Source organism: Teleopsis dalmanni, chromosome 2 (genome assembly GCF_002237135.1).
Source record: "Teleopsis dalmanni isolate 2A chromosome 2, ASM223713v2, whole genome shotgun sequence".
NCBI classification, from domain to species: Eukaryota; Metazoa; Arthropoda; class Insecta; order Diptera; family Diopsidae; genus Teleopsis; species Teleopsis dalmanni.
Window position 1 is genome coordinate 140,986,901 of NC_051847.1, and position 13,794 is coordinate 141,000,694.

The following is a 13,794-nucleotide window of genomic DNA, read 5'->3' on the forward strand; positions in this document are numbered from 1 at the left end:
TATTTAAATAGAGTTACAAAACATTAAAATTAATTTTAAATATATTTACTTGTAATTTTTTTCTATTCCAATTTAATTTATCAGTGACACTTTTTTATATTTTACCAATCCTGATTTATTTCCTAACCACAGAAAATTTTTGTTTTAATTAATTTATATCATGAATTTCACTAAGTTATTTAATAAAAATAAACCAAATAAATACCTCAAACTGAAAGTGTAAATCTCTCTTGTCAACAACTGACATAGATAATAATTAATTGATTTATGCAAATTAAATTTTACACAAAAGTAATTAACTAAAAACAATTTTAATCTGTACTGCACACAGTTGTCAAAATTTAAGCACATCTGTCCATTTGGATGGACTTAAATTTTATTATAACAAATTAGAATATTAAAAACAGCTTGAAATATATAGATACATGTACATATAGTTGAGCACGTTTAAAACAAAATATACAAGCTTAGTATATATATAATTGAATATAAAAAGAAAATAAAATATTATAGTACTAAATTATTAGTAATTAGTATTATAGGACTCAACTACATAGTACCAACAAAATAAAATTACACTATATAAGATCTAAATATTGCATCTATATACAGTGACTCCATCGCATAATCGGACAAGCATTTGTTCGATATAAATGTGCTCTAAACTTTAAAAGAAATCCTAAAAATATGATTTTTTTTTGCTTTAATCAATACTTAACATACTTATCTATCTAAATTATAAAAAAAACAAAACATTTCTCATAATAACTATTAATTTAAAGTAAAAAACAGAACCAACACAATTTTTTGGGCTCAACGTATAATCGGACAAAATTAAACATCAATGTTAAAAACGCAGAAATGTGGCATTTAATATTTTGTTGCATATCCTTTGTAATCCAGAACGGCCTGAATACGATTTGGAACTGATTTTACCAATTTTTGGCACACTTCTGGCTCAATAGAGTACCATGCTTCGAATAAAGCCTCCTTTAGCTATACTATTTTGTTAAATTTTTTTTGGTACACTCTCCTAGCTAATTCCTCCCAAAGATGGGCAATTACATTAAGGTCTGGGCTCTCTGCAGGTGTGTCTATGAGTTTGGGGCAGTTATGGATCAACCAAAGCATTGCTACGCCTGACCAATGCTTGGGATCGTTGTCCTGATAAAAATTAAAATTTTCTGCGATACTCAACTTCTCTGTACTTTGCTCTGCATTCTGTTTCAGAATGTCGAGGTATCCAGATTTGTCCATTTTACCATCTATAAAATGCAAATTACCTACTCCCGCACTTGACATACAACCCCAAACCATAACAGAGCCTCCTCCATGTTTTATAGTGATTTTTGTATTGTGATGATTGAATTCTGCATTTGGTTTACGTCATACAAACATTTTACCATCAGATCTATTCAGATTAAATTTACTTTCATCAGTGAACAAAACCTTAAAAAAATGAAAATTATCAATGAAAATGTATTTAAGATGATTTACCATCAATTTACTTCATTCCAAAAGCTTTCTCTTCTTAGTAAATATTCCTTAACAAATTTTAATCTTTTGTTTTCATTTTTAATACTTATAAACGGCTTCTTTCTGGCAATTCTTCCGTGATAATTGAATTTATGTAATGTATTGCGAATAGTATTTAAGCATACACCTTTCCCAGTGCGCGATTTTAATGATAATTTAAGATCTTTTGCGGTTTTGAAAGGATTTTTCTTTATTTCTTTTAAATTCGAACGCTCTTTTCGATCATTTTATATATTGCCTTGAGTTGCTCTGATCTTATTGGCCAGCCTAAACTCATCATGGGACCTCTTGATAATGTCTTGAATAGTAGATTGACTTATTCCAACTAAATTGACAATTTCTCTAACGGTTTTACCTTCGAAATTCAATTTAATTATTAATTGCCTAATTTCGACAGTAGATTGCTTTCCATTTGGTGCTATTTTAATACTAATTATGTTACAATTATATAATTTATAATTTATATTTATCTTAATGTAAAAAACATTGTTCTGACAATTATTATTGTAGTTTTGAAGTGCATATTTGTAAAATAACAGTATTTTTAGCATGAATGCTTAATTTTGTCCGATTATACGTTGAGCCCAAAAAATTGTTTTGGTTCTGTTTTTTACTTTAAATTAATAGTTATTATGAGAAATGTTTTAATTTTTTTTATAATTCAGATAGATAAGTATGTTAAGTATTAATTAAAGCAAAAAAAAAAATCATATTTTTAGGATTTTTTTTAAAGTTTAGAGCACTTTTATATCGAACAAATGCTTGTCCGATTATGCGATGGAGTCACTGTATATAGAGCAAATTCATTGCCAAATAATGCCTGTCAATTTAAAAAAATTGAAATAAAATATTATATACATATGTATATTTAGAGATTAAACGAAAGATAACAAGACGACCGAGACAAAACTTTGAATAAATATTGTAGTGAGTTGTATTATGAAATTAACTGAAAGATAACGTAAAAAGAATCAATAATCAAATTAATGAAAAATCATTAAAATATAGTAGTGGCAAACTGATTTCATCTCCTTAATCTTCTTTTTGATTAAAAAAGAACGAAAATTTATAACTTAATTGCAGTTAGACAAAATACATTTGTAGGTTATAAAAATCATCAAGACTGAAATTTTATATGAGTCAGTGAACCAGTACAACCAGTGGTTAGATCAAATTAAATTAGATGGCCGTGACTCATAAATCTTTTGATCCCTAACGAAACCACATAAATCTTTATATAGATTTTGTAGTGGGCATTTTTGTGAATTTAAGCATTTAAGCATTTTTGTGTTTTTACACCAGACCAATTTCCGCCACCCTGTTTGTCAGAATTGTCATAGTCATTCACACTGTGCTATTAGAACGATCTTATATGTGGTTAAAATAGACTAATTTTTTTAAGATACTGATTTGTAAAAGTAAACAAAGAAAAATAGGCAAAGTCCATCTTCTTTAAGTTTCATGATTCATGTCTCCCATTAAAAGTATTTAACATTCTAGTCCTTTCCAACAATTTATTTATTTTATTTTGTATCTTAGGAGAAAACATAGTTTTAGTGTGTTATATTGGTTCTCTATATAAAATCTAACTACGTATCTCTTAACAGTTTATTGGTTTATATAAAGCAATTAGAGATCTCTTTATCTTATAAAAAAAGAAAAAACCGATATCTTTTATCGTTTTAATTATTTAATATTACAAAATTTATGAAGTTTCTTTTTGATATAATAAAAAATATATTTTTTTGCTTTATTTAATGTTATTTGAAATATAAGAATTTATTTTATTAAAAATTAATTATTATTTATTAAGTTAAATTAAGTTGAATTAATCTTAATATGTTGGGCTTAACAAAACTTTATTGTTTTTTTAATAAAATTAAAGTTGTTTATTTATCTTTAAGAACACTTGCTTTATATAAAAATATTTAAAAGAAATATATCTGTAGACTAGAATATTGCCAAGTAATAAGTTAAGTAATAAATTAAGATTTTCATTGCTATCATAACTTAGAAACAAAACATACGCAAAAAGTCATAAAACAAACTTATTATGTTAAAATAAAATAAATAAAAAGTAATATAAAATGTCTGGAAAATTAAAGCACAAATAAATAATATTGTAAAGAAAAAAGATACAGCGAAAATATAATTAAGTGTAACCATTAACTATATTAAGGAGGAAAATGTGCGGAAAAATTTAAATAATTTCTGTGCACGGAAATGCAATTTAAAAGCACTGCGAAGTAATAAATTTTATTTCAGATAGAGCAAAAAACATGGATGCTATGGTGTAGTGTCTGGTAAAAGCATCTCATTTATCTGTACATATATATTAAAATAATTATAATTATTAAAATTACTTATACCTTACTTACTTTTATTTACTTTTATATTCACTGTTATTTAGTAGTCCTAAATAATGTGAATAGTGGATTTATAAATGAGTGCTTTTAAAAGGAATAAATTTACAAATTTTACAAAAAAAATATGTATATTTTGTGTTCTTTTATATACTGTATAGAACTAGCCATAAGGTATTAAATACAACATTATTTAAATGTCAAATATTCTTTACGGGAGATCTTACAAGACTAGATGGATTAGATTTACGGTCCATAATCCATAACTTGTTGGTACAGGTGGCAATAGCTCGGCATTAGGTTAACAGATGTTTGTGTTCAAAAACTACGATTGTATAATGATTGTCAAACCAAAAAAAAAATTCTGGTAGTGACAAATTGCATGATCTCCAGGAAATATTTAGCGCGACCAAGCTAAAGTAGGATATTTGTGTCGCTTTTGGTACCGTCCTCTTAAACCCACATATCGCCCTTAGGCACATTTTCAAATCTAATAAAATAACGTAATTATGTGACTGTGGTAGAATTGAAATTTAATGTCACACCTTCTACAATATCAAACAGTTCTATATGACATATATCACTGACACCGCTGCTAAATAAGCATTACTAAATGGGCAAATATGCTTATATTTATGCTTCCTTGCTTATAAAGTAAATAACATTATTTGATCACGAGTTATTTTCAATATTACTTGACTCGAGATGTTAAAAAAGAAAGCAAAAAGTATTTATAAAAATATTGTAATTATGTTTTGAACAATTACAATATTAATTGTAACAATAATAAATAAAACATTCAAAAATATTCTATGCTATTCGATCATATATAAGTCAGCATTAGGATATTAGTTTTCACATTGACGTTTTTTTTCGCTAAATTAATTTAACAAGAAAAGAATCGTTTTTTATATGACTACTATTTTTAAGAATCTACCTATACCTATGGGTATGAAGTCTGAATACTAAGGTCAACAAATTAACAGTATTTAAAAGAGGTATGCAGATCTGAGGTCAATTATTGCTTAGTCTGATGAAGTGATAAACAATAATCCAGTCAAGGCGCAAAGAGAGGTTTTGAAGAAACCTCGTAGTTAATAGAGAGTAAAAGTGTTCAGGTGCACTGACTCAACTAACCTCAACATAATAATAAAAGAAAGATAATGCGAAAAATATTTGGGCAGGTACACATAAATGGAATATCTAGTATCAGATATAATCATAAAATGAATCTACTAATAGAAGGTTATACAATTATCCAGCAATAAAAAAAATAATGCTTGGATTGTATAGGATACGTAAAAAGGAACTGAAAAACGTAACTGTAAAGAATATTGAAAGGTGAAATTAGAAAAACAAGAAAACGAGTTGAACCAAGTCAAAAATGGGTGACAGTGTGTAGTAAGATATTTAGGAAATGTACTTTATAGCAGAAAATGATAAACAAAGGCAGAAAACAGACCAAAATGGAAAGATGTTATGAAACAACAGCTAAGGTACTAAATGGACTGTATAGCTATAGTAATAATAATAATGATAGTTGTATTTATCTATAATCAATATTTTATAATTACATCATCTATAATATCTTAAGAAAAATTATTAATATACTTGCAAATTATCAAATAATACGATACATCTCAATTTTAAGGAAATGTCCTTTATTCAATTTAAATGAAAATTAAATTTTCTTATTTATCAAAAGCCTATTCAATTTGCATCAACACGGATACGGATATATGTATAAATTGTATTTATATTGAAAACATAATCAAATAGTTCAAACATATACATATATCATCCTTCACGAGTCTAACTACAGGAATGCAATTTTTTCATATTTCATCATCAAATCAATTTGATGAAATATTGTTGTACGACCCAGTACGTGCCTTTCTTATTTTACTGCTGATGAAGGCAATGCGATTGTTAGTGGCATTGTTAGTAATTCCTTTGCACTCTACACAGAATATGTTGTGACATACATATATACTGGTATGAGCACTTGCATTTGAATCCATGTTAACGCTTATAGGCTTTTAGTTCACTTGTAGGCTTTAAGCGAATTCCAAACACACATCGACCAAGTTCGTATATCGTTTCTCCTATTTTGCAGGCAGTGTCATACTTTAATCAATCGAAAAGGATTATTGGTTTTTTTTTCGTATACTACTTTTATTCAATATGTGCTCTCTAGCTTTTTATTTGAATTATAACTTTTAATGTCATCGTACCATATTACTAGTGCAATCGAGCAGCAGCAACAGCAGCAGCAGTAGTAGTGACTGCGAGAGCATCCTCTTATTCATCTTATTTACAAATATTTTGTTCCATTCTATCGATTTCTATTCAATACGCGTACAACCATCAATCAAACTGTAAAGTTTCTAATATGCATTGTGTATAGGTTCCTTATTCTCCATGGTTTCTGGGTGTTATTTATTTCTTTTGTTATATGTGTGTAATTCTACTTCGTTGGTTACCAATGCTCTATGTGACTGTATGATATCAAATATTGAAATTTATGCTTTTTGTCAATTTCATTCATATTATATTTTTCTATCAGTCTTTATTGTCGATTTTTGCTAACTTCTGTCTGTCAATCGATGTCAAATAAAAAATTCTTATTATACACAAGTGTAAATATACTTTTATATTCGATATGTAGTACTTTGTATTATTGCAATCCTCAATGTCATAATTATTATTAAGATACATAGACAACTTTTAATTATGTGATTGGAAGTTTCATAATCAAGAATTTTTTAATCATTTTTAGCTAAAACTCTTCTAAACTCTTTGAAATAGCATAGTTTTTAGATCTGAAACCATTCCTTGACGGTCCAAATCTAATACTCTCCCACCAATTTGGTTTTAGGGGAAAAAGATGAAACTATAGAGCAAGTGAATCGTATAAAGAACGAAATAAGACACACACATTTGAGCTCAGAGAATATTGAATATGGCATAATGGGCTCATATATAAGATTCGCTGTCTATTACGTATTTTATTTTATTTTGTATAATGACAGCATAAGTTCTAATCTCTACCTGACGCGACAAGTAAAAGAACAGTTCACCCAAAAATATAGTAAATGGCCATTCTTCCTTCAACTGCCAATTCAAATACCTTTTTCGTTAGAGCATCGTCAACCATTCTCACAACATAACGAAACCAGCGAAAGCATTAGATGTTACTTCACTAAATTATATCAATATAATAATAATTAATAATAATAATTAATTAATATAATAATAAGTAATCGTATATCGTAATTCATTTAAATGTAGCTGTTGGTGTAGCTTCTGTGATAATGTCCATGTTTCTGCACCACACAGAAGCATAGGTAGGATGAGTGATCTATAAAGCATAAGTTTTGTATGTCGAGAGCTCTACATCCTAATTGTTTACTGAACCCATAATAGCACCTATTGTTAATGGTGATTCTTCGCCCAATAATTCTTGTACGTGAGTACTATGGTATATACATTATTGCCATTAGTTAAATGTATATATTTAACCACCCGACTTTGTAAGAAAAACTTAATATATAAAGAAAAAAATTAGTTACGTTTTAGTCTTTAACTAACACTTTGTTTTTCGCAACTTTTCTTTTTTAACACTCCGTTCAGATAGTCCAATTAGTCTGATTTTTTAAATTATTTGTTATATTATGTTAATATTTATGGTACATATTATAAGTAATTGCAAGACATACACATGTATATATGTTTATATTATTATATATATATTTATTTATAAATTCAATTTTAAATTTTATATATTGTATGTCCATTAAAATTTTTAATTAAATTATTTTCTTTCTTTTATACTATTTTACATTACAGTGGTTGGTTAGGTAGTGCCAAAGGTTGGTTGGGCAGTGCTTCCATACCATCAATGCCGGCTATGCCAACAATGGCTATGCCTTCGATGCCAGCTATGCCAGCAATGCCATCGATACCATCAATTCCAGGTTTACGTAAGAGTGGCGGTGATGCAGCTGAAGCTGGAGCAGATGGAGAACAAGCAGATGCTACAGCAGGTGCTATTAGTGGTGAAGATGATGACAAATCGAGGTATATTAGGTATGGGCTATGCATTTAATGACGGAATTATGGTATTTAATGAAGTTCGTTATATACTTATATATTAATATTTTATATATTTAATTATGTTTAAAAAGTAAATTAACATATATTTTTTGAACAAAATAACAATATTAAAAGTTATTTTGTTTTATTTAATTTATTTAACATTTTTAAATTAGTTTAGTTACAGTTTTGTTCTTCTATTTATTATATTTAAAGCAGAAAAATATAAAAAATTAGTTTTTTGCATTTAAGTTGTTTGAAAATTATGCTATAATTTAATCAATTGAAAGCGTTAATTTTTTTATTAAAGTTTTGGCCGATTTTTAATTGATTTGCTCTGTCACACTAAAATTTTTAAACTATTTCACTTTTATGAAAAAAAAAAAATTGTTCGAGTTTGTTTTGTAAATTTCAGTTACTTTTTCACACAATTTCTCTATCAAATACCTAACGTTTAACTCAATTTGCTACACAATCTGTAATTTGCAAATTTTCTTACTTAATACTTTTTGAAACTTTCTTCACTTTTTATAATGATTACTACTGTACATACAATATCTTTTATATACGAGTACATTTATATACTAAAAGTTGTATAAAAAGTTTTGTCCTCTTATATGAAATATCTTCAACTATGCCAAGAATTTTGAAGACCTTTTCAGTTCAATTTTTGTGCCTGAAGTTTCCACTCGATATAAGGTAAGTACCATACCAAACTATTCTAGGACAACAATTTTATTTGCACATAAATTAAAAAATTTTAAATTTTTGCATTAATATCTATAAACTAAAATGTTTAAATTACAATGAAATTAAAAAAATAATTATATACATTAAAATGCTCTGCTCGTAACAATATAAATTAATCGCATATGAAATTAAATCGTAATTTCGACTGAAAACAATCATTAAAAAGAAACATTATTTAAAGTCAGAATGTAATTAGTGGTAAGTACATTAGTAAAATAAAAATACGTATTAACAAAAAACAAGATGTAACAATCCATGACAGTCATTGAACTATTACTATTAATTAAAATAATTGAAAGCAATATATGTTACATTTTAAATATTATCGAAAAAAAAATTTTTTTTTAATTAAATTCAGTTTAAATACTTAAGTTCAGTTAAAACTTTGCAAATTTAAGAATTAGTAAAATATTTATGTCAAAAATATGTTTCATTAAAACATTTTTAATTTTTTCTTGATGTTTCATATAACATAAGGAACTCTTAAGACTGTGTTATGTATGTTTTTTATTATTTATTGAATTTATTTATAAAATCTTCTCATTTATAGAATGTTTAGACTATCGTACTTAAATCATTCACGAGTTTATATCGATAAGCGTGTATGCTTTAGTCACATTTTTAATATAAAATCTACATAAAATCTATGCAAAAACACATGCGACAAACACTTATACTTATTTTAAGCCCAAAAACTTAAAAAATACTGCCTCGAAAAATTTCGATGTGGCAATTATGGATGCAAGTTTTAAAAAAAAAAAATAGAAAATAAAACTGTGATCAAAATAAATATCGTACAAAAAAAATATAAATAAAAATTCAGTCCGAACTATAGAAGCAGAGGTTCCTCAGGGATCGCTACTTTCCCCCACTCTTTACTACATTTATTCGTTAGGTCCCTAAGAAAAAGTTGAACATCTCAATGCTAATAGAAAGCTGGGGAGGTATGCAGATCTAAAGTCAATTATTGGTTAGTCTGATGAAATGATAAACAATAAACCTGTCAAGGCATAGAGAGGGGTTTTAAACAAACCTCACAGTTAATAGGGAGTAAAACTGCTCAAGTGCACTGACTCAACTAGCATCAACATAATTAATAAATAAATACAAATTCAGTAGAAAATAAATTTAAAATTTTTCGTCTCAAATCGATTTTGTTTTATAAATTCAAAACACAAATGTATGAAATGTTATAAATATCTTATAATTTGTGTTTAGAAATTAACTCTAAATAAAAAACTATGATAGTATATTACAATTACAAATGCTGGTTATAACCAGGGCTTTGAACAGGAACCGAACCGAATTTTTTAAGTGTTTAAACATTTAAGAAATTCAGTACAAATGGAATGTTATAATTAAATACTTTATTTATTACAATTATTATTATTATATTTACTTATTTATATATATAAATAATTATTTTAAAATTAATTTAAAATTTAAAATTAATTAAATTTTTTTAATTAAGAAATATAACATAACTTACTAATCATGATTGATACATCTTGTTTCCTAAAATAAAAAGGACAGAAATTTTTATACGATTTTATTGCTGTTTATATATATATAAAAATGTTTATAATAATATATATAATAATAATAAAATTAAATAATATTGACACAACACATATCATATAACATTTTTCATTCATTTTAAATCAAAAAATAATTTCTATTGCTTTCATTTAACTTAAGGCCAAAATTTTTTAACATTTATAAGAAAATGTCTTCATCTTTTAATAAATTCTATTAATTTTTGTCTTTATTTTTCATTAAAAAACGATTTTAAAATATTTTTTTCTTATATCAGATGATAGAACAGCATTAATATAACAGATTCCATCATTATAGTGCGGCCCATCAAATGAAATCTGAACGGATTATTAAACAAAAAATTCAACATAGAAATAAGCTAAAAAAATAAAAATAAAAAACATTCATGTTTGTTGTTAGTAGATTGTTGTTAGATAAATATAATTTTTTTTTTATTTAAATAAATTTTTATTTGATGTCATATATAGTTTTGGTTGTAGTTTTTAAAATTATATTTGTTTTTAGCTTTTTATAAATTCACTACATATTGCTGAACAAATACAAAATTTGTGAAAAGTACGTAAGGCTGAAGCTTAAAATTTCAAATAAATCTTTTTATTGAATTTTTCTAACTGTTAGCATCATTTAAGATTTAATTTAAATTAAATTGTCTCTGATCATGCAAAAATGCATGCAAAAAATATCGATTTGTGTTCTATCCTATTCTACTTTAAGATTTTTAACAAGTGTACTTTTATGTACTTTTCCTCTTTTATAGTCTACATTCATTTCTATATTTATTTCAATATTTTATTTGTATTCATTCATTCGAAATTCATTTTGAGATTTAATCATACTACTTCATTCGTTCATTGCATACAACTTTTTTTTTTCTCAGTGTAGTACACGTTGTACATAAACAAAACTGTTGATGTAAATAAAAATATTACAATTAAAACAAAAACAATAACAGAAGGACTTGAATGTATAGAAATGCATTTATTTGCACTATTTTTTTCCTATCTGCGCTATGAAAGTACATTTTTCTCAGTGTATGTAAATTTCTTTTGCATGTATTTATACATTTATTATATATACACAGTAAAATGCTATTAAAATGCATGATTTTACGTATTTAATTTTAGTTTAAAATTATTTATATATTCGCATATAAATCAACCTGCTTGTTATTACATTCCCTTTATAACACTTTTTATACATTTATATATTTTTACTAATATATTAATATTCTTTTTTTTTAATCATTGTTATTACAGCGCTACAGAAGGTGCTGACTCGCACCCTGCATCCGGTGGTGGCACACCCACTGGCGAAGAAGGTCAAATTGGACAGGGTAAGGGCGAAGATGTAAAAAGTACGTGTCACAAAACAAAATTTCAACAATTGGTAACAAAAATAAAAGAAAAAAATATTAAAATTAATATAATTATTAAAAGCAGGTCAAAATGCAGTAAAGTGACAGGGTACTAATAAATCTTAAAGCAAAAAAAAAGTAGCAGTTCTTAGTAGTTAGCCCTTTTTTATTTGTAGTTTGTGATTTTCTAAATATTTTATAATAAATTTAAAATTTTTTTTACATTTAATTAAAATTAATATATTATATAAAAAATTTTAGTCACCACAAAAGTCACACAACAAGCCAAACACTTCGGTTCATTCTTGTCTTCAGCAATTAATAAAGCAGGAGCTAAAATTAAGGAAACTGTTAAGGATAATGTAAGTCACATAATTTTAATCTTAAATGTATTTATAAAAATATATTTTTTTATAACATCCACTACATAGACAATTCTTGAATCTTTCAACAAAGAGCAAGAGGCTTTCATTAAAGGTCAAGCTGGTAATGAATCTGGCGCTGCACCTTGGTTAGGTCTTGCCAATGAGGGAAAAATTAAAGAAGAAATTTTGGGCTTAGCACAGGATCGCCGCAACTTTGTGCGCGCACCACCAGCTGGAGTTGATTTTGAATTTAACTATGATACATCATATCCAACTGCCATTGCCATAATGGCTGAGGATAAGGCGCTCGAACAAATGAGATTTGAGCTCGTACCTAAAATGTAAGTTCAACACTGTCGTACCAATCTCCTATAAACTACTAATAATAATTTATAATCATTTATATATATGTATTCAACTTTCAGTATTACTGAAGAGAATTTCTGGCGAAATTACTTCTATCGTGTTTCACTTATCATACAAGCCGCCGAGCTGGGAACACTTGGTGCTGATGGCGTTGGACAAGCCTCAAGCGGTGAAGATGGTAAGTTTTTTCCATACTCTTCGCTATGACTTGTCTTTTTCTTTTCGTAGTCAGCGCAATTTTCCTGAAAACTTTATATTTCTACTTTACTCTATATGACTACTTTTTACTTTACCTCACTTTAGCTATAATTTTTATTTGATTTTAAAATATTTTAGTTATACTTTTTCTACTTTTAAGTTTTGAAGTCTCTTGTCTTTAGGTATTTAAAAAGTAAATAACTTTTGTTTTTACTCTACATTTTTGCTTTTCTCATATTTATTTTTAATTAATAAATAAAGTTTAAATTAATATTTTTAATTTTTCTTCTTTTTGAAAATTCAAATGGAAAATGTGGAAAAGTATTTTTTTAAAATATATTCTTTTTTATCTTAAATAAAAAATTTTATAAAACTATATTCGCAATATAATAACATATCGGTTAATCAATCAATCTATCAATAATCATTCAAAACATAATCAAACAATTCAACAAAAAATTTCGATAAAAGCTACATCACTCAAAATTATAAAACGTTTTCAGTGATAGTCATTTACACATGTCAGTTTTGTATATTTTTTGTTATTTATCTTTCGATTTTTTATTATATTTATTCACATTTTGAATTAATTAATTACTTCTACAAAAAGTTGTTTGCACTGCTTTACATTAATTTTGTAAATAAAGTATTTTGTTATAAAGAAAATATAACAGTTTAAAAATAATAACCATCGATCAAAACATTCGAACTTAGTAATATGATCCAATAATGATCTTAGTTTATTATATTCTTATCGACTAGGCTAAACATATATTAACATTGATTTAATTAATTAAATACATACTTTTTTATAATATTGCGTGATATAAAAAAACTATTTATGATCTCTTGCTATTTTTCGGTAAGCTTTTTAATACCATCGATACCATCGATACTGTGGTTTAGTGGCGAAAAACTTCTAAAAGTGCATTTTTACGGTTTCTTCCTCGGATAATTTTTTACCCTTAAGAGAGTATTGAAAAGACCGAAATAAATTGTGATCAGACGACGAATATATTAATACTTCCCAACCAAGTTCTATCAAATTATACAGAATCAGCAAAGATCTGACATTATCATAATGTAACTCAACTCATTTTCTGTTGACAAGTTTGCTGTTTCTTGATTGCTTTGTCCAAGAGAATCAAATTAAGCATCGTATTATGCTGAAGCAACTTATAATAGACAAATTCTCTTCCAATCATACTAT

The 13,794-nt window shown here is 26.4% G+C and overlaps 1 protein-coding gene across 14 annotated transcripts in view; it reads left to right on the forward strand.

Annotated features, from left to right (window-relative positions):
- The window catches only part of LOC119683899 (synapse-associated protein of 47 kDa), a 104,414-nt gene that overhangs the window by 73,257 nt on the left and 17,363 nt on the right, over positions 1–13,794 (forward strand). For 9 of the 14 annotated variants that reach the window (XM_038097777.1, XM_038097778.1, XM_038097772.1 and 6 more), the window contains 5 exons: positions 7,749–7,988; positions 11,558–11,655; positions 11,917–12,017; positions 12,087–12,361; positions 12,446–12,564. In XM_038097777.1, coding sequence (XP_037953705.1) covers positions 7,749–7,988; positions 11,558–11,655; positions 11,917–12,017; positions 12,087–12,361; positions 12,446–12,564 — 833 coding nt within the window. The remainder of the gene's footprint in view (positions 1–7,748; positions 7,989–11,557; positions 11,656–11,916; positions 12,018–12,086; positions 12,362–12,445; positions 12,565–13,794) is intronic. The other 5 variants (XM_038097781.1, XM_038097785.1, XM_038097780.1 and 2 more) reach the window with 3 other exon arrangements.